This window comes from Lemur catta, chromosome 3, assembly GCF_020740605.2.
Source record: "Lemur catta isolate mLemCat1 chromosome 3, mLemCat1.pri, whole genome shotgun sequence".
Taxonomy (NCBI): Eukaryota; Metazoa; Chordata; class Mammalia; order Primates; family Lemuridae; genus Lemur; species Lemur catta.
This window is the reverse complement of record NC_059130.1, coordinates 76577262-76598566: the sequence shown is the minus strand read 5'-3', so window position 1 is coordinate 76598566 and position 21305 is coordinate 76577262. Positions and strand designations below refer to the sequence as shown.

At 41.2% G+C, this 21305-nt stretch overlaps 1 protein-coding gene across 5 annotated transcripts in view; it reads left to right on the top strand.

Moving 5' to 3' along the window:
- Positions 1-16454, top strand: part of AK4 (adenylate kinase 4) — a 67518-nt gene extending 51064 nt beyond the window's left edge. For all 5 annotated transcript variants that reach the window (XM_045547825.1, XM_045547827.1, XM_045547826.1 and 2 more), the window contains 3 exons: positions 7416-7588; positions 10054-10172; positions 11350-16454. In XM_045547825.1, coding sequence (XP_045403781.1) covers positions 7416-7588; positions 10054-10172; positions 11350-11464 — 407 coding nt within the window. In that variant the 3' untranslated portion in view covers positions 11465-16454. The remainder of the gene's footprint in view (positions 1-7415; positions 7589-10053; positions 10173-11349) is intronic.
- The last annotated feature ends 4851 nt before the right edge of the window (positions 16455-21305 follow it).

Genomic DNA, 21305 nt, shown 5'->3' with positions numbered 1-21305 from the left:
AGGTAAAGGTTTTCTATTACCAGATTTCTCCATGGATCACGTTTTAACCTGCCACTCATGGTAGGGATTTCTTTCAAGAACCAATATCCTAGATCTCTAGAAGAGAACTCGAATCAGTGGATATCACATATCAACTAAATGCATCTGAGAACAAAATGCCCACATTTCTTCTCGTCCAAAGGCAATATGAGCATCTCGTGTCCTGAGTATTGGTTGATAGGCATCAACTAACCTTCATACTGTGTTCCACTGTTTGTTTTTTAAAATATGTGTGGTTGGATAATGATACTCTGCTAAAAATGTCTTAAAATATGCTGGTCTGACTGTACCTTATCTGACATTGTGTTCTTGGCAGCTGATTGAGGTGAGAGGTACACTTGTATTACTTTGATGCCTTGCACAGCCCAACTTGAGACACAGATATAAATCAATTGGAAGAATCTACAGCTACCATGTTGCCATACAGAATCCATCATTTAGGACGCTATTTCATACTTATGCCCTAAAGCCTTAGAGTTAGGATATAAGTAGGCTGAAGAGTATCCATATTGTAAGAGTCTTGAAGACAGATAAGTACTGCTACTCACTTTGTGGAGCCCTTGCCCTTATGCCTAACTAGAGTGATGGAGGGCTCCTCTCTAGGACTTGGGACACCCCAGGCCTGTGACACAGCACCCCCGACTTCGGTGGGAGCCCTCCAGGGCCTTCATGACCACTTAGAGCCTAGGACAGCAACCACACTTGCCCTGAAAATGGCACTATTTGAGACCAGTTACTGATAGCTGTGCCTTTCAGCTCTGTGATCCTTGGTCATTCCTGGAAAGGTGAGCCATCCCTCCTGTGCTTTTTTCTGTCATATCCTCTTCCATTTCTCTATTAGTGATTCCCCTCATCACTGTAACCTCCGAAATCCTTTTTCCTTAGAATTTCCCCTGCCCTCCTCTCTACATACACATGCTGCCTAATGCTTTGCAGAATACTCTCTCCACCTTCTGTAATGAGAGGACCTGGATTTCCCCCTAGGATGCTACTTTCTTATCTTTTCTGTTACTGAGGACTTATTCTCCTATGTCAAAACCTCACGTGGAGTGATGGTGGTATTCTGTCTCCCTAATGCCTCTTTCATCCTTTTATAAAAGCTCAAATCTATCTTTATCCTTCATGTCTTTCTTGTTATCAAACGTGCTGCCTGCTTTTTTACCTCCAGCCCTACATTGCCTTCATTTGCTCCCAGTACTGGCTCTTCCCCTTATCACCCCTCCCCACGCACTTGACCCTGAGCCAGCCACTATTCTGGGATTTACACATAGTAATTTGCTTATTTCTCACATCGGCTTTTTGAATTAGGCATTATTATCCTCATTTTGTAGGCACAGAGAGGTTAAGTAACCAGGGTCACAAAGTGAGAAAACGGCTTAGCTGGACCTCAGCTGCAGATAGTTTGTCTCTGAAGTCTAGATTCCTACCTGCTAAGCTACTTTGTCCTAGTCGTGTTTTCAGGTCATGTGTGATGATATTCATCGCAGTATGATTGAAAACAACTAAGATGTCCATCATTAGAAGATCTATTAAATTATGGCATATCTAAACCATGGAGTCCTCTGCAGTCATTAAAGAGAATGAGACAGTAATCTGTACTATGTAGAAAGAAATCTCCATATAGTAAAAGGAAAAAGCAAGGTGCAGAGCGTTTGTTGTGGGGTTGTGGGGGAAAAAATCTTGTATGTCTTTGTCTGCAGCACTGGATCAGGCAGTTCCTGAAGCTACATGGGATTTGGATTTCTCAAGTTATTTTGTAAGGTGAATGCTGCAGACATCAAGATCGGGTATTTCTCTTTGTCTGAGAATTTCCTTCTCATTGTTGGTAGTTTTCTCTTCAGGAGAAAGACAGTGTGGTGTGGTACACAGTGTGTGGTTCTGGAGACAGATAGCACTCAGTGTAAATCTAGGTTCTTCGGTTATTAAATGTGTGTTTTTGGGCAAGTCACTTTTCTCACTCAGCCTTGGTTTTTACAGCTTTAAAATGGGGATAATGCCTTACCTTGTGGAATTATTATGACTTTTGAGATAGTATTTATTCATTCAACAAATACTTTTCTTCAGCACTTACTATGTGCCAAATAGTGTTCTGGGCACTAAGGCTATAGAAGTAAACAAGAACTTTAAAAGTTCTGCTCTAATTTAGCTTACATTCCAGTGGGAATAGAAAACACTTGTAAATTTATTGTCAGTCATGTATCATATGACAAATGGTGATGAATATTATGAAGGAAAGAACAGGGGGTGAGTATGCGTGTTGGCATACAGCAGAGGTGCAGTTTAATAGGACCATTAGGGAAGTCCTCACCGACTGCATGATTTGAGCCAAGACTTACTGGAACTGAAGACACACACAGATACCTGGAGCAAAAGCGTTCTGAGCAGAGGGAACATGAACTGTAAATGTTCAAGGTGGGTGCACGTCTGCCTGTTTTAGAACAGCGAGGATGCTGGTGTGGCTGGCGCAGTGAGGTGGACAGAGAAATGAGGTGAGAGAGGTGGCGGGGCAGGGGCCCAGATAGGAAGGATTTACTAGGCCTGTAAAAAATTGGCTTTTTCTCTGCATGTAATCTATCTAGCAGATCAGGGATGCTCAACAAATGGTAACTGTGATGATGAGGGTGCCGTCATAATGCTCTGCTCTTTTGGTGGAAGAAAGATAGATGGGGTCACATTTTAGGGTTCTTTTAACAATTATTTTTTAATACCCCTGAAACAGCAGCACAGTAGGAAGAGCACTTCAGTAGAAATCCAGAGATGTTAAATCTGAATTCTGCTGCCCACCCTCTCTGAATCTAAACTAACCTGTTAAACTGAAGGTGATAATTCTTGCCCTGTCCATCTCAACAAATTTGCCATAAGCAAATTCATATAAATGCTTTGTGAACAGTAAACTAATACAATATATAGGAAGCATAAAGGCTGTGTTTGCTGAATTGCTGACTTGGAAGCCACCTAGTTCAGCTTCTTCCAAAGCATGGTTGTCTTTTTTTCTTTTTTTTTTTTTGGAGACAGAGTCTCACTCTGTTGCCCAGGCTAGAGTGAGTGCCGTGGCATCAGCCTAACTCACAGCAACCTCAAACTCCTGGGCTTAAGTGATCCTCCTGCCTCAGCCTCCCAAGTAGCTGGGACTACAGGCATGCGCCACCAAGCCCGGCTAATTTTTTCTATATGTATTTTTAGTTGGCCAGATAATTTCTTTCTATTTTTAGTAGAGACGGGGTCTCGCTCTTGCTCAGGCTGATCTCCAACTCCTGACCTTCAGCAATCCTCCCTCCTCAGCCTCCCAGAGGGCTAGGATTACAGGCGCGAGCCACAGTGCGTGGCCAGCATGGTTGTCTTGTCTGTGTGCATGCTTCTAGAAAAGGGCACTCACTACTGGAAAATACCGCAAAGTGCTCTCTCACCTTTCTTGATTTGGATTCTTTGTTATAGTTAACACAGCCTGCATGTGCACGTTCCTTGAAGTTGTGTCACGTTGCTGCCTCAAGGTGCTCTTGTACTACCAGCAGCTTAAGACTGAGTCTTTGTGCTGAATTTATCCGTCTGTAACCCAAATAAAAGCTCATCATGATAAGGCATTGAGCAGGATCAGGAGAGTAGATTAAGGAGCTTTGCTATTAAAAAATGAGGTAGGTGATGAAAGGGACAAACCGAAAATCATGGTGCGGGAAGCTTATGGAAGTGGCGGCTGTGCTGTTCTATTCTGTTCTGTGCCCAGGGTGGGCTCCCTTGTTGGTGGGTGGGGGACCGGAATGTGGAGTCGGTGTGACTAATGACTGCAAGTGCTGAGCTGTAATTGCCGCAGAGAGCACAGAGCACCAGCAATTCCCAAAACTATTAAAAAATCTCAGAAAAGGAACCAAATGTGGGAAGTTAAATATGGGTGGGCAGGGGGGCCTTTCCTTCCTGCTGCTTTTTGATGGAATTGGGAAACCAGCAGAGCTCCTAGGAGAACTATACCAAGAGCAGCAGCCACCATTTATTGAGTACTTGCTGTATGCCTCGCATTTTGCATCCTAAACATTTTAATTCTCTCTTTTAATCCTCAAAACTGCAATAGGCATTACCCTTTGTTATAGGCTGACTTGTGTCTGCCCCCCAACACTCATATGTTGAAGCCCTAACCCTAGTGCCTTAGAATGTGACTATATTTGGAGATAAGCTCTGTAAAGAAGTAATTAAGTTACAAAGAGGTCATTGGGGTGGTCCCAATCCAGCCTGACTGGTGTCCTTATAAGAAGGGGAAATTTGGGCACAGATACATACAGAGAAGACCATGTGAAGACACGAGGAGAAGGAGGTTATCTATAAGCCCATGACAAAGGCCTCAGAAGAAACAAACCCTGCTGACACCTTGATCTCAGACTTCTAGCCTCCAGGATAGTGAGGAAATAAACTTCTGTTGTTTAAGCCACCCAGTCTGTGATACTTTGTTATGGCAGCCCAAACAAACACCCTTGTTTTATATCTGAGGAAACTGAGGATCAGAGAGGATATGACACTTGCCAAAATTCTCACAGTTATGGCTAGCTAGGGTTGGGATTAAGTCCAGGTGTGTTTAATTCCAAAACTTATGCCCATAACTAACATGTTATATTGAGTCCTGAGTGTGTCTTCTCTTCGCTTTTTTAAAAAAAATTATCTCAGAATATTATGGGGGTACAAATGTTTTGGTTATATAAATTGCTTTTGTACCGTTTGAGTCAAAGTTATAAGTATGCCCATCCCCCAGATAGTGTGCATTGTACCTTTAGGTGTGAATTTACCCATCCCCTCCTCACCACTCCCTCCTGCTAGATTCCCTATGAATGTTATTTCCATATGTGCACATAAGTGTTGATTGATTAGTTCCAATTTAATGGTGAATACATGTGGTGTTTGTCTTTCCATTCTTGTGATACTTCACTTAGAATAATGGTCCCCAGTTCCATCCAGGGTAACACAAGAGGTACCAGTTCCCCATTTTTTGTTATGGTTGATAGGAGTCCATGGTATACATATTCCACATTTTATTAATCCACTCATGGATTGATGAGCACTTGGGTTGTTTCCACATCTTTGCATTTGTGAATTGTGCTGCTGTAAGCATTCAAGTGCAGGTGTCTTTTTTATAGAATGTACCTCAAAGAACTAAAAGTAGAACTGCCAGTTGATCCAGCAATCCCACTACTGGGTATTTATCTGAAGGAAAAAAAAAGATGTTCTTCCTTTCACTTTTCAAACAGCATCTGGCACCCAGATCTTTGACTTCTGGTGCATTGTTTTCACTAATGTACCTGTTTTCTCCTCTGCCACACCACCTTCCTTGGGGGTAAGACACTGACAAGTACGTGAATTTCTCTGGACAGGAATGGCCCAAACAGGTTCCTAAGTTAGGGGCTTAGTAAATCTGGAAAGATTTTTGTCTGTTTGGGACTTTCCTTCCCAGTTCTCTTCCAATGAACTGAGGTAAAGGAGACTTGTTCTTCAAAGTGGTTTGTGCCTGCTTAGAAGTGGAGTTAAGCTTACCAGAAAAATGGGGCCAATAACAACTAAGTATTTAGTATTGTACTTCCACTGTTGCTGTCACTGAGAAGTTTAGTGGCTTAATCAATCGGCAGTAAATATTAGAATCATCTGGATAACTTTTAAAAAATACCTAAGTCCTAGTCTTACTCTCAGATGTTCCACGCTAGGAAGGCTGGGACAGAATCTGAGTATCCATAGTCATTTGTTTTTTTAAATCTTCCCTGGTGATTTTGTTATGTCCCATCAAGTGGAGAACCCTCGAAGTTGTGGGATGATTTATTTCTGTAGTCTAAACTGTTAACATGGTTGCATCTAAGCAATATTAACATCTTAAAACGTAACTCTTCCATTTTAACTTTTATTACTTATTCATTAGGCTTCCGTATTTTCCACGGTTCTTTAAACTTAATCCTATTCTGAAGGTGCGAGGACATGAAAAGGAGCTGTTGTCCTAACAAAGGACCTTTAAACCACCAGAATTAGTTATTCCTTGTGGTCGCTAGCAGGTCTGAATATGAAAGTCCAATAGGTAGGTACTACCCAGCACATTTTGCAATCTAGTCCAGCTGAGTTCAGTTTATTTTGTACACTTTGCATTTTCCTCCTCCAGAGGGAGCCAGAGTTCAGCTGAGCAGATTGCCTTCTACCCTCATTAGACAAGGAAAAAAAATTTTTTTTTCTTTGAGACAGAGTCTGGCTCTGTTGCCCATGCTAGAGTGCTGTGGCATCAGCCTAGCTCACAGCAACCTCAAACTCCTGGGCTCAAGTGATCTTCCTGCCCCAGCCTCCCGAGTAGCTGGGACTACAGGCATGCGCCACGACACCCAGCTAAGTTTTTTTCTATTTTTAGTAGAGACAGGGTCTCACTCTTTCTCAGGTTGGTCTCCAACTTCTGACCTCAAGCAATCTTTCCACCTTAGCAGGCCTTCCAGAGTGCAAGGATTATAGGCATGAGCTACCACACCCAGCCTTTTATTTATTTATTTTTAAAATTTATTTTGGAGTTGGGTCTTGCTATGTTGCCCAGGTGGAACTTGGACTCCTGGGCTCAATGGACTCTCCCACCTCAGCCTCCCAAGTAACTAGGACTATAGGTGTACACTACTACACTAATTTTTTTAATATTAGACTTAAAAATTTTATTTTATTTTAAATTTTTCCAGCTTTTTGAGGTATACTTGACAAAAAGTATCCATATTTATTGTGTACAAAGTGATACTTTGATATACATATACATTGTGGAATGATTACCACAGTCAAGCTTAATTAACATATTCATCACCTTACATAGGTATGATTTTTTTGTGTGTGTATGGTGAAAACACTTAAAATCTACTCCCTTGGCACATTTCAAGTATACAGGACAGTATTAAGTATAGCCACCATGCTGTAAATAGATTGCCCATCTTGGTTAAGTGTGGTGAAGGATCCTACACTAATTGATTTATACTCTGAATAAAATTGTGCTAACCTAAGAACCTACTCATAAGCTGTTAGAGTTAAAAGGACACAGATGTAATTTTGTCCCTTCATTTCTTTAACAGAAGAGGAAATGGAGGCAATGTAACTTGCCTAAGGTCACACAGGTGGTTAAGAGCAGAGAAGGGACTAGAGCCAGGACAGATTTAGTGATTTTTAGTTTATCATGTGACTGTTAATCTTTGAGTCTTCCAAATGTAGAAGTTAGGTTATAAAATAGCATATTTTCTTTTAATATTAAATTTATAGAGATTGATATAAATTCTTGGTTAAAGCTCCTTTTTGAATAGTATATGCAGATTTCACTCTGTCACTGAAAATATTTCAAGGACAAATTAGAATTGGACAGTGTCTTGCATTTGACATGTTTTGTTTTTGGTGTTTAGGTTTTCCTAGGACATTAGGACAAGCTGAAGCCCTGGACAAAATCTGTGACCTGGACCTAGTGATCATTTTGAACATTCCATTTGAAACACTTAAAGATCGTCTCAGCCGACGTTGGATTCACCCTCCTAGCGGAAGGGTGTATAACCTGGACTTCAATCCACCTCATGTACATGTAAGAATATACAAAGTGCTTTTGCCAACTGACAAGAAAAAGACAAAGAATTTCAGCTGAGAAGTGGGCAAAGGATATAAATAGACTATTCAAAAAAGAGCAAATCTACATGGCCAAAAATCATTTTTAAAATGTTCAAATTTAGTAGTAGTCAGGGAAAGGAAATTTAAGTCGAAATAGGATATCAGTCTGGATCCTTTAGGCTAGGGAAAACTGAAAAGATCGTAATGTCTGTTGCTGATGAGGATCTGAGAAAAGTGGTACTCTCATTTTTGTTAGGTAAAGTATTAACTAGCATCTTTTTAAAGCAACATGGCAATGTACATTAAGAGTTTTAAATAAGTATTTCATCCAACCCACCTCAAGGAGAATAGCCCTATGGCAATGGGAGCACTAGCTAGCAGGTAAGGTCACCTGGTGCTTATTTCAATGTTGTTGTAGTGGCTAGAAAAACCAAACAACCCCCCCCCCCCAAAAAAAAACCCAAATGAATGTTCATCTGTAAGGGACTGGTAAATACATTTGAGAACATCCCCATCATCTTGGAATATAATGTAGTCAGTAAAAAGACTGAATTAGCACTATACTTTTTGGACATGGAGAAATTTCCTGAAGATATTGTTCAATGAGAAAAGCAAGCAGCAGAATGATCCCGTTTTTGTAAAACAGTGACCACACCTCTTTATGTTTATCTGTTTGTGAGTGTGTATGTGCTTTCCAGCTGTATATGATCAGGGAGAAAGTCATTAAGGCTCTGTCAGGGCTGGCAGGCAGCCCAGGCTGTGGCTGGATGAGGGAAGGGCATCAGGGTTGCTGTGCCTGGGGGCAGAGGGGAGGACTAAGATGACTGGCCAGGGCAAAGGAATAAAAAGGCTGCCTTTAAAAAGTTCAAAATAGGCCGGGCACAGTGGCTCGTGCTTATAATCCTAGCACTCTGGGAGGCCAAGGCGGGAGGATCGCTCAAGGTCAGGAGTTCGAGACCAGCCTGAGCAAGAGCAAGACCCCGTCTCTACTAAAAGATAGAAAGAAATTAACTGGACAACTAAAAATATATAGAAAAAAAAAATTAGCCGAGCACGGTGGCACATGCCTATAGTCCCAGCTACTCAGGAGGCTAAGGCAGGAGGATTGCTGGAGCCCAGGAGTTTGAGGTTGCTGTGAGCTAGGCTGACACCACAGCACTCTAGCCTGGGCAACAGAGTGAGACTCTGTCTCAAAAAAAATAAATACATAAAAATAAAATAAAAGTTCAAAATACAACGTTGATATAACTACCTAAAATTAAATGTGTGTAATGGTCTGTATATAAAGATACTTGAACAGATTCACTTAAAAGAGTTATTGTTGTTTCTTGTAAAGACTGATTTATCTTTCTGATAACCACTTTCTCTATTTTTCTGATAAGGACAGATTGAACTAATGCATTAATTCAGTCTGATAATACTGAAGTCCAGTTATTGGGTGGTAGTATTACTTGTTATCTAAATGTGGAAGAAGTGACACTGTGTCTTACTGGGTTAATCTTTATGGAAAAGAGTAGACTTGAATATAGATGGAGGCAATAATTATTACAGAAAATTACTTCAAGGGATAAGGATGATTCCCCAACTCCTGGGTGCCATTGTGTCAGTAAAGTCCCAGTGAGACTGGTTCATTTGGATTAAGCACTAGTCTCCTTTTGAAGCCATCTTTTAAAAATATACATAGGCTGGGCTCAGTGGCTCATACCTGCAATCCTAGCACTCTGGGAAGCCAATGTGGGAGGATCGCTTGAGCTCAGGAGATCAAGACCAGCCTGAGCAAGATCAAGACCCCATCTCTACCAAAAATTAGAAAAAAAGATACATATATTAACTATATATATATAGTTCTATAATTTTTTTTTTTTTTTTTAGGGTCTTGCTCTGTCACCTCAGCTAGTGTGCAGTGTTAACATCATAGCTCACAGCAACCTCCAACTCCTGGCTTCAAGCTATCCTCTTGCCTCAGCCTCCCAAGTATCTGGGACTACAGGCATGAGCCACCATGCCCGGCTAATTTTTCTATTTTTTGTAGAGACGGCTTCTCCCTCTTGCTCAGGCTGGTCTCGAACTTGTGAACTCAAGTGACCCTCCCACCTCAGCCTCCCAGAGTGCTAGGATTACAGGGGCGAACCACCACGCCCGTCCGTTACATGGAATTTTAGACGGAATTGAAAGTACCATTTATCAACACCACTGGAAAGATGTTTGGAAAGATCGAGCAGTTAATAAAGATTTAATGTCAGCTCTCAGGAAATAAGGTTAACATACTGTTAAGTGTGCTATTTCTTTTTCAACTACCGTCACCATTACCACTGTCACCGAAACCTAATTCACCATGTGGTAGGAGTCAAAGGTGAATTTATATATAGTTTTGCACAGGAAAGATTTTACCTATGGAATGGCCCAACTGTTCACATTCATTGTTTTCTCTGGAATTTGTAGGGGATTGATGACATCACTGGAGAACCATTAGTCCAGCAGGAGGATGATAAACCCGAAGCAGTTGCTGCCAGGCTAAGACAGTACAAGGATGTGGCAAAGCCAGTCATTGAATTATACAAGTGAGTATGCCTCGATGTTTTCATTGCAAAGGGCCAGCTAGGAAGGTGTGGAGCCTACTGGGAAGGACACTGGGCTGAGGCAGAGTAGTTTCTTGAAGCCAGATACACTCTAAAGACCCAATACTTCTTCAGAAGTCAGGTGAAATATTAGAGTTGTACTTGTGAGATAAAATCCAATACCTTTATGCTGAAACTATCAGGGCCTAAGGGACAAAACCTCATCACCTCTGTCTGTTCTAGATGTAAAATTGCACCTAGACTTATTTTCATTTCCTTTTTAAGTGGCTGAGATAATGGTCTATATTTTGACACTCCCACATTTAAATACCTGATTTGGATAGAAGATTGGGGACTTTTGGTGTGTCCCTTCTTGACGTGTCTGTAGGGAGTTTAACACATAAAAGCTAAAATCATAAACTAGAGATTGAAAATTCAAATGGCTACAGGGGCCAGGCAGGTATTGGAAATGTGGGGGATGTGTCAAGCTGGGCAGTTGAGTGACAGTTGAACGGGACAGCTCCTAGGCTGATGCAGGCAGTAATCACCCCAGGGGCATGCAGGCCCAGTGTGGCTAACAATTCCCATTTTTCAGGAGAAGCAGAAATCTGGCTTTCTGGGTGGGGGTGGAAAATGCCAATTTTTATATTGGCAACAAATTAAACATTTTTAAACAATATGCAAGCCAAACAAAACCATGTGCTCACCGCCTTCAAAACAGCAGTTTATAGCCTCTGCTATAATTGGTTTCTGACCTTGTAATCCCCAGATAATTTAGCAAACCTTTAGATCTGAGTTTTCTGATTATATTATAAAACAGCCTATGCTCCGTGATTGCTTGTTCTAAGGAATAAGGGTTTTAGCATACCAAAACTTTTTAATGGTTTGCTTTTGAAAAGCACATTTTGCATTGTCCCTATAATGTCATTCTTGGATATGTTTTAAAGGGGAGAAAAAAAGGTGACATCATGGCAGGCATACTAGAATTACAGAAGCTATGGCCTTATTTAGGGACACCCAGTGGAAGTATTTATACATTTGAAAGGGGCTGTTTTGGCACTTAGTGATCTGTGATATAGACCATGAGATTGTGTTTGTTTTATATCTGAGATCTTCCTCTGTCCTAATAATGTTAAACAGAAACCTAAAATGCCTTTGTATGTTGGACTTTGTTTTTCAGGAGCCGAGGAGTGCTCCACCAATTTTCTGGGACGGAGACTAACAAAATCTGGCCCTACGTTTACACGCTTTTCTCGAACAGGATCACACCTATTCAGTCCAAAGAAGCATACTGACCCTGCCCAGTGGAAGAATCAGGAAGACGTAGTCATTCATCCAATCGTGTGTGTAGTATTGGTGCTGTGTCCAAATTAGAAGCTAGCCAAGATAGCTTGCAGCATCTTTTTTAGTTTAAATGATGAACTGATAGGGAAACTAATGAGTAGAAAGAATTCATGAAGAGGCCCTCCTTTGTCTTTCAAAAGAATGGTCACCTGCCTATGTTTAAGGTGTCTCTGCACATGTTTCAAGCCTCTCACAAGGAAGCAAGTACAGGCTGGATTTGAAATGATAAATAACCAGAGCTCTAGCTGATTTTTGACAGCCATGTTGTTGCTATAGTAATTTTTTAACACGTTATGGTGGTGGTCTCTGGTTCTCCCCATCCCCCCAAAGACTGTTGAACCATAGTACCAGTAAGCCTGAGAATGGCAAGGGCTCTATTCCAGGCTTTCTCTGGTGTGTGCCCTCCTGGTGACAATGAAATTGAAGTTAATTGCTCTCAGTCGTTGCTTCTCTGGTCTTGAGTGGACTATATCCACAATTCATTTTTTCTGGTAAGATTGACTCCTGCTTTTCTGCATCCATGCTCCGTATAGAATCTCCTTTTCAGACATCCTGGGATGAGAGGATTTGGTTTCTATTTTTTTTAAGACTATATATGTTTTACATCTGTTTTCTCTCTTCCTAGGCTATTAAATAATACAAATAGTTATTGCTGTTATCCCTCTCAAGTTCTTCTAAGAACGGAGAGTGAAGGGGCTGTATTGAATCTCTTTATGCACCAGGAATTGAGCTATGCAGAGGGTCTTACTTAAACTTGCTTGTCTGACTCTCATAAATTGACACCGCTTCTTTCTTCTATTATGAAAAAATTAAACTCTTAAAAGTCTTTTGGGAACCCCCTAAAGTCTTTTGGGAATCCTCAAAAAAAAAAAAAAAAAAACATGGGAAATATTTACCTACCTAAATGTTGAAAGATCATATCTTATATATAGAAGTAATAAGACCATATGGAATTATTGGACTAATAGAATAAATAGTTAAGCTTTTTATTCAAGACAACAAAATGTATTTTAAAAATGCTGCTAACTATTGATGCTGACAGTGTTTTTTTCTCCTGTGAGTGGCCCAAGCATATTATAAATAGTTGTTACAGAGAATGGAGCCTGTGCAGTTGAGCAGAGTGTTGCACTCGCTGTGCCTAGACTAGGTATAACAGCTTTAGGATTATGGAGAAATAAAATCTTTAATTTTTTTTTTCTGTTCCAAAGATGCATTCTATGGGGTGGCCATAAAGTCTAGAATTAGATATGAATATTTTGTCATTCATCATAATGGAATATCAATAAGCCATTTGTTAAAAGCTTTGCCTGGTTTCCAGACTTGGTGGCCACCTTGAATAATTCTTTCTGTCCTCTGGGAAGGACAATTAAATTTATTCCTGCTGCCTTAAAAATACATATCCCTTCTTCATGCATCATGACTGTACCCAGCGAGCATCCTTTACTATTCCTGGGAGTGACTTCTGTCTAACCCTTCATACTGGTGAGAAAAAAACAAGCTTATTTCAGCACTTCCGTGGTGTTGAAACACATTATTTACTTTCTGAAGATGTCCCAGTGAATCTGAGTCAATTCACTGTCTGATATATGATATGAGCATATCTTCCTTACTCATGCCAGTTCCTTTCCTTTTGTCCTTTTACGTGAATGTTCTTCGGCTACCTTAGTGGAAATTTAGACCAGTCTCCTCATTCTCTCAATGACAGCGAAGTAAGATTATTTGCCTTTTAGATTTGTACAGTGAAAATGCCCAGTTCATGTCTATGAAACGTCAGTGCATTATATTGACTCTGAGCACTTTAGAATTTAGAATTGCAATTGAATGCCAGCTGATGAAGACAGGGTGAATATTAGACATGTAGGTAAAGCTCAGGTTTCCTGGGGAACCAGGTACAGAGAAAAACATGTCTGATATTAGGAAAATTGCACAATTAGAGTAGTACTGCCATGGAGACAATTTCTGCAAACTAGGTAAAGTAGACAGTTAAAGTTATTATGTGGGATAACTCAAAAGAGGAAATCATGTGCTTTATTAGAAGCAGAAAAATCTTCAGACTTCTTTCTTCATTTATCTTTGTGTTTAGCAGACCTTCTAACGTGATCACTACCTTTGGGTTTGGGGAAGGGAATGGGAAAAGGCCTGATCCATGTTTCCATACTCTACTCTTCCATCCATCCTTCCCTCCCTCTTCCCTTCCAGCTAAATAGACAATTGTAGCCAACATCGAGTCACTCAGTAAGTCTCAGCAATGTTTGATTTTGCTGAGATTGCCCAGCAGTTGAGGATCCTTTGTTAGGTGAGACCAATAAGAGAAACACCTTTTCCATGGTCTTGGAAAGATGATGTTTGTTTCATGGTCAGTGGGCCTTACCAAAAAAAAAAAAAAAATCTATTTCTGGTTTTTGTCAACCTTCTAGTTTTCCCTTAAGTAATTTTGTACAAATTAAAGTTATCTTGAAAATATTTTGCCAGAAGTAAAATTAAAGGAACACCTTTTCTTCGCTTTCCGTCTATTGCTACACATGTAGTTCTTTCATATTTAAGCAAAGAGAGTAGTTTGGATGGTATTTAAGATTCTAACCCAGCTCTTAATTCAGCTCTTCCATTATCTTAACAGGCTTCCGACTTATTTAGAACTTGGAAATGCTGCTGTGTTTAATACCCTCCAACACTAATGCAAGCTTATGACAGGTACCATTTATTGAAGGCCTATTTAGTGAAATGTGCAGCTTTAGGACATTTACAAACATCTCATCTCATGTTTCTAGCATCCTATGAGATGGGCATGATTCCCCATTTGTGAACAAAGAAGGCAAGGGTCAGGGATGTGAAGCATCTTGCCCAGGCTCCTGCTGGCAATGAACAGTGTAGCTGGGACTCAAACCCAGGTTTTCCTGACTCAGAAGACTTGAGTTTGTTCCTGGATGTTAACTACCTGTGTCCTGTCCCAAGCAACCCAGGGCCCTAAGCCTGCTTGGTTCTGCTTGTAGCCTCACATCAAGAATAGCAGTCTCTGTATGAGAATGTTCTTTTTTTTTTTTTTTTCTTCCTCCCTTTGCATAAGCAAAGGAAGCTGCTAGAGGAGAGTCTGAGTCCTTAGGCCTCCTCCTTAAGTCCTCATTTATAGATAGAATAATAGGCTGTCCACGTGGGCTGGGCTTGGGTCCAGGCTAATCTGCAGAGGAAGCGAGCTCATGTTCCTCACCTACCCTTTCTGTGTCCACTGCATTGTGTCCCTGAGCCATCCCCAGACATGGTGCTCACACATAGGCCTGGGCTCCTTGAACAGATCCAGACACTGCTCACTTTCTTCCCTGAGATTAGAACAAATCACTCCCTAACTCCCTCTCCAAACAAGGTCCCGATGATAAAACGAATCCTTCTCAAAGCGCTAGTAGGTGAACAAATGGTGATTGAGCATCTAACACAGGGTAACTCTTGAGTTTTGTACCATTGGCCCTATATTATATTAATATTACACATTCACAAGACTCTGAATGCCAAATTCAAACCTTCAGCCACCATCTGCTTGTCATGCAACAATTGTGGCAGTAACCAGAGGGAGATTTATTCCTGTCACTTCCCTGCCACCCTCCAGCAGCCAAGCTCACATGAGCCCCATCATTACCCAAGGTGTGCCCCTCGGGTTGCTGGGTTGCAGGATCTCAGGAGGCATTTGTGTCCGCCTGACGAATTTCCTTTATTACTATTGGTTTAACACACAGTGTCTTTTCTTTCTACAGTCCATTTTGCCAGAGAGGCAATTCATAAGGTGAAGGCCTGTTCACAGTACGAATTGCTTTCTTGTTATCCTCTTCCAGTTTTACTAACTCCTTGGTCTGTCTGGTGTTTCAAAAGAAGAACCCAGTAATGGAGACTTCTTTTAATATGGGAATGTGGTCTGGTCGTAAGTTATCATTCCTTTCCATATATAACTAGCCCAGTCTTGTTTCCAGATGAGAAGTGTGCAAGACCCAGGTGTTGAGAAACCATGAAACTGTATTTCAGCTATGAAAAAAACTGCTTCCTGCATCCGTTGAGACATTATAATTAACATTGTTTATATATGCCATACCTTATCTTCCTTGTAACAAATTGCACAGTTCTTGCCAGAATAAATGCCATTATCTGTATGCTTCAGGGAAATCCCCAATTTGATCATTTTGTGTGTGAGAGATTTGGTAAAACATTTCTGAAAGGGTGAAAGCTCTTGTATGGCATAGATACGAATTCCTTCCGCTAGTCATAATTAGGTTATCCAGGAAGCACAGTGTCATTCTTTAAATAAAAGATTTCCTGTTTAAAACTTTTCACAGGAGCATACCACCTAGAAGATTCTCCCTGGGGTTGGTGTGTGTCTAATTCATTTTATAAACCATTCTTTTCTCCATTTTAAAGCTTCAGCTATAAAGTCAGAAATGTACTCAATAAAAGCAAACTATTTTGTATTTAGAGAAGAGTAAAGGGAAGAAAAATGAAAACTCAGTCTTTATGTAAGCTCCCAGGATATTAGGGCTTAGAGGGCTTTTCTAGTTTTATGAGAATTTGTACTACTGAATTTTATATATTCTTGTTTTTGAGATGAACAGATCTCTAGGGGGAAATTGTTGAGTTACAATGGCATTTCACTGTGATCCCTCTCAAGCTCAGATCAGTTCTCTAACCCAGTGACAACCTGTCTCTTCGGTTTACTGTCCTGTGAAATGTCAGCTCAAGTTTCCCAGAAGTCGTGTGTTTACGATGAGTCAGAGTACTTTTCCTCAGTGTGACAGCTGTTGGCCTTCTTAATTTTGGTGTATGTGCTTAATTCAAAGCATCTAAACCTATAGTCTGATCTATATATGCTATCCTGTTAATTGTATTATTGATGATTTTGGTTATCTTGCTTGAAGATTAATACTTTTCAATTTGATAGAAATAAAAGGATTTTTCTGCTTGTAACTAGTGAATTCATTTCATGTTTATAGGTCTTTACACTTGATAATATAAATTTTCACAGATATTCTCATTTATGCCACTGTGCAACTACCGCATCATCGACAGTGTTATCTCCAGTTTGCAGATGAGAAAAATAAAGAACACATGTTACCTAGATAAGATGACAGTTGGTGGCAAAGCAAGACTCTGAACCCACAACTGTTATCCCCAGTCCCATTTTTTAAATTATTTTTTAGAAATAGGATCTCCACTCTGGTGCCCACGCTGGAGTGCCCAGTCTTGGCTCACTGCCACCTCGAACTGCTGGGCTCAAGGGATCCTCCTGCCTCAGTCTCCTGACTAGCTTGGATTACAGGCATGTGCCACCATGCCTGGCTAATTTTTTCTATTTTAAAAATTTATTTTGGAGATGAGGGGTCTCACTACTCTTTGCCCAGGCTAGTCTTGAACTCCTGGGCTCAAGTGATCCTCCTGCCTCAGCCTCCCTCGTAGCTGGGATTACAGGGACCAGTCACTGTGTTCAGTTCATTTTCTTTTCTACTATATCATATTGCCTTATTTTGTATTTCCTTATTCCTTTTTGTCCAGCACTTTATTGTTTATACTTTTTTTTGAGATGGTGTCTCACTCCATCCCCCCGGTAGAGCGCAGCAGTGTCATCGCAGCTCACTGCAACCTCAAACTCCTGGGCTCAAGTGATTCTCCTGCCTCAGCCTCCTGAGTAGCTGGGACTACGGGCACTTGCCACAATGCCCAGCTAATTTTTCTATTTTTAGTAGAGATAGGGTATCGCTCTTGTTCAGGCTGGATTCGAACTCCTGGCCTCAAGCAATCCTCCTGTCTTGCTCTCCCAGAGTGCTAGGATTACAGGTGTGAGCCACTGTGTCCAGCCTATTTACACATTTTGATGTGTATTCTTTCATTTCATTGTTGAAGGAACTAGATGATGAGACGAGATCAGATTATGACTAAGGTTGTATGTAGCATCTGCGGTTACTCAACAGAAGCAGAAACCCCGGAGGCTTATCTGGTGGGAGCTAGAGCCATGGAGGAACTATAGCCTCTGTGGGACAAGTCCCCTGAGATAGGGAGGGAGGGGGGAAAACACCCTGGCTTTTCCCAAGTTCACCCTCTCCTATCTCCTGTGGAGGCTTCCCTTAGCTGAACCTGGTGAGAAGCCAGCCGACACAAGGGCCTGAGAAACAGATTCTAAAGGCTTTTCCATGCCTCTGGAAAGGCAGAGGAAAGGGGAACTGTATAGGATGGCAAAGTGGTAGATTCTATTAAAAGGTAAGACATTCATTCCTCCTCCTTTGGGGAGGATTTTACGCCTCAGCCCCCTCGGCTTCATGCTAGACATGTGATTTGCTCTGGCGGATGAAATGTGGGCAGAAATGAAGTGTGCCCCTTCTGAGCAGATTCCCTTTGCAGAAGCCACAGGAGCTGGAGCATGGTCACTATTCTCCTTCCCTTTGCAACAAGGCTGGCAGTGTCATGGGGCTGTTCTTTCAATCCGGGTCCTAAAAAGTGAAGACGTGAAACAGAGATGTAGCCAATCCATGATGGAAGAGTAATGTGCATGAAAAATAAAGCTTTGTTTTTATAAGCCACTGAGAGTTGGGTAGAGTTTGGTACCACAGCACAATTTAGCCCAAGCTGACTGACGCGACTGGGCCCAAAACTGGTATGTCATCATCCAATTATAACTTTGATTATTTTGACAAGTACCACCAGGCTCTGGGGATACAAAGATGAATAAGACTCAGTTTTGCCCTTGACTTCCTCACAGTCTCCTGCAGGAGATGGAAATCTGATTAGATAATTGGATACATATCTATTGGAATTAGTCATGGCACCATATTTGAGAGAACAGAGGTAGTGACTGTCTTGGCTGGCCAAGTAGAGACCAAGAAAGAGCTAATATTTGAACTGCATGTTGTAGGAAAGAGAGATTGCAAGCAGAGGGAATGGTATGTGCAGAAGGCATGAGGCCAAAGCAGTGTGAGACAGGACTGGGGAGACAAAGGTAAGGGCTGAATTGTATTGGGAAGGGCCTGGTTCACTTTATTGATGGAGGACAGTATAGACTATACACCAGACAATGACATCTCGGATTTGCATAATAAAATTGTAACCTTCCCGCAGGTCTGAACTAGGACATGGTAGTAAGCTTCAGCAAAAAGGAATGGTTGTATTATAACAGGAGTGAAAAATGCCTCAAGGAGAGAAGTCAGGAATCAAAACAAGTGAAACGGGACTGAGCATGAGGCAGTAAGGAGCAGCGGGTCTGGGGGCCCGGAGCTCACTGCACCGTCGCTCAGTCCTGGCCAGTCATCACCCTCTTAGGAATGATGGCCCAGTGCTGTCCCAGTCATTCAGTTTGTCAAGGGAAGCCAAAAATCTGTTTTTGTGTGAAATCTGATTTTTAAATGTCTGCAATTTAAGTTTTAAAAAACATTGCACAGGCCAAACAGCTTATCTTCTAGGCCAATTTGAGACTTTTGGATTAGAGAGAGAAGCAGGAAGGAGCGAGGGTCTTGGTGGCTAGATAGATGTCTATGAAATGGGAGCGGGTAGGATACATAAGGGTGAAAATATGAGGGGAGGATTTTTTAGCTTTGACAACAACAACAAAATGCAGAGTCATCCAGAATTCTGTTTTATCAAAGAGCACCAACTATTTAAATCACTTCAGCTTTTTCCCCAGAATTCAACTGGGTGTGATGTTTTTCCATATTTCAACCAGTTAATATGTGAGTATCCAATGGTAAAGTGAAAACCATATCTACACTTGAGAAAAACTGCCTGTTTCTGTGTATGTGCACGTGTGTGTGTTTGTGTATGTACATACATGCATGTGTAATAGAAGATAACAGTTACAGTTTATTGAGGTTTACTGTGGTGCCAGGCAATAGGCCAAGCATTGTACACCAGTCTCGCATTATGAACCTTAGGCTTGGAGAAATTAGTTGCTCAAGACCACCCACCTCGTAACAACTCAACTTCAGTGACACTTCAATGACAACTTCAACAATGACAACTTCAACTCCAGTGCACTTGTATGTCATCTATTCTTCCTCATTCTGACTCTCATTACTCAAAGACCCAAAGGGACCACAATCAAGCCACCCTTAGCTACAAGGAGTGGAGGTGGGGAACCCCACCACTTGGGGGTGACTAGGAGCTGAACAGCGCTGAGTCTCTCCTGCAGCCAGCTTTTCTCCTAGCCAGGATCCTGGGGCCAGTCCTTTTAATAAGCCTAGAAGGCCTCCCATGGAGAAATTAAATCTCACATCCCACTGGGAGTCGACAAGGGTGTGCATCCCCCCAGTCTTCTGCCATATACTCTGAAAGAGGAATACAATTTCCTGACAAGGAGAAATCAGGAATACAAAAATGAATAGTCCATGTCCTCACCAGTCAGGACAGACCAGCCACTGTCTTTACAGTAGTAGCCTACATACACAGACCTCTCCATATCCAATGACTGTCACATACATCAACCATCCAGGGCACACTGACCATCGCAGACAGACTACTCTGGACATGTTGACCACTAGGAGATACTGACCATCCTGCATATGTTGATCACATGCACCCACCATAATATAGAAGCCTTCTATCAGTACAACAGGGCAGAGTGAAGCGGGGCAGGCTAAAACTGCTTAGAGGCCTGGATGGACCATCTTCTATATTTTATCTGTGTAAAAAGCCCTTTGGTATGTTTCCCCAGTATGAAGCCAACACAACAGGCCAATTATTTAGTGCAATATGAAAGTCTTACCTAAAAACTTATAAATATTGGCATTTATAAATTGAGGCTAGATACTGAGGACTCTGAAGATAATGACAAATGCCTAAGTCTGAATCTTTCTACACATCTTCAAAAACCACACAGATTAACAAGAACAGCAAATAAAATCACAATTATATCTACCACATAACCGGGAAATAGAATACCGCATACTCCCATTTCATTTGAGTGGGGAAATAAATAACTGAAATCGGTGACTTATTCATAGTACCAGCTATGGAGCCCAGGCAGAAGCAGAGAGGTAGGCAGGAATTATTTGAGAGCGTGAGAATGCAGTGGGGTCCCAGAGAGTCCCGCACTAAGTGGAGAAATGCTAAGAATAGCCATACTGAATCAGAGTACTTGCCACTGGGGAGTTGAAGGGGCTTGAAAGTGCATGGGCCCAACCTTTACATCTTGAGAGGGTACTGCTTCTGGGAGAGAGAAAAGGAACTCAGAAGGAAAAGGCATCGCTTAGAAATTTGGTGATGAAGAATAGGGAAGACTAAAGAAGTTGGAAATTAAAGATTCTACAGAAAGAAGAGATTCATGAAATCTAAGACAGACTAAACTCTCCCTAACACTCCCCACCCCATGCCAAAAAATAAAAGATGCTGTTTATTAAAGAAATTGCATGTCACTGCACCAACTGGAGAGGGCACTCTTGGGCTAGGAAACCTAGTAAGCCTCTTAAATCCTTCAGCCCCATCAGTAGTAGTAATAGATGGCCCAGGAAAATCCAAGTCTTGAAAATGAACCAAAAAAGTCAGCCATCATTCAAAATTGTTTTTAAAAGAAAATAAATTGAGACTCAAAATTCTTCAGCTGATGGAAATAATCAAGACCCAACTTCAAACCAGAGGAAACTATGGCATAACACTCCCAGATGAATCAAATAGTATTAGACAAGCAATGGCAGATACGAAAAAAAAAATGCACAAATCAGACATTCACAAATGCAGAATAGAAGTGGGCACAAAGCAAAACTTTGTGAAACAAGTTGACTGAGCACAGGAAAAAAGTGAAGGATGACACTGATTCTAAAAGTTATGACTAAATTA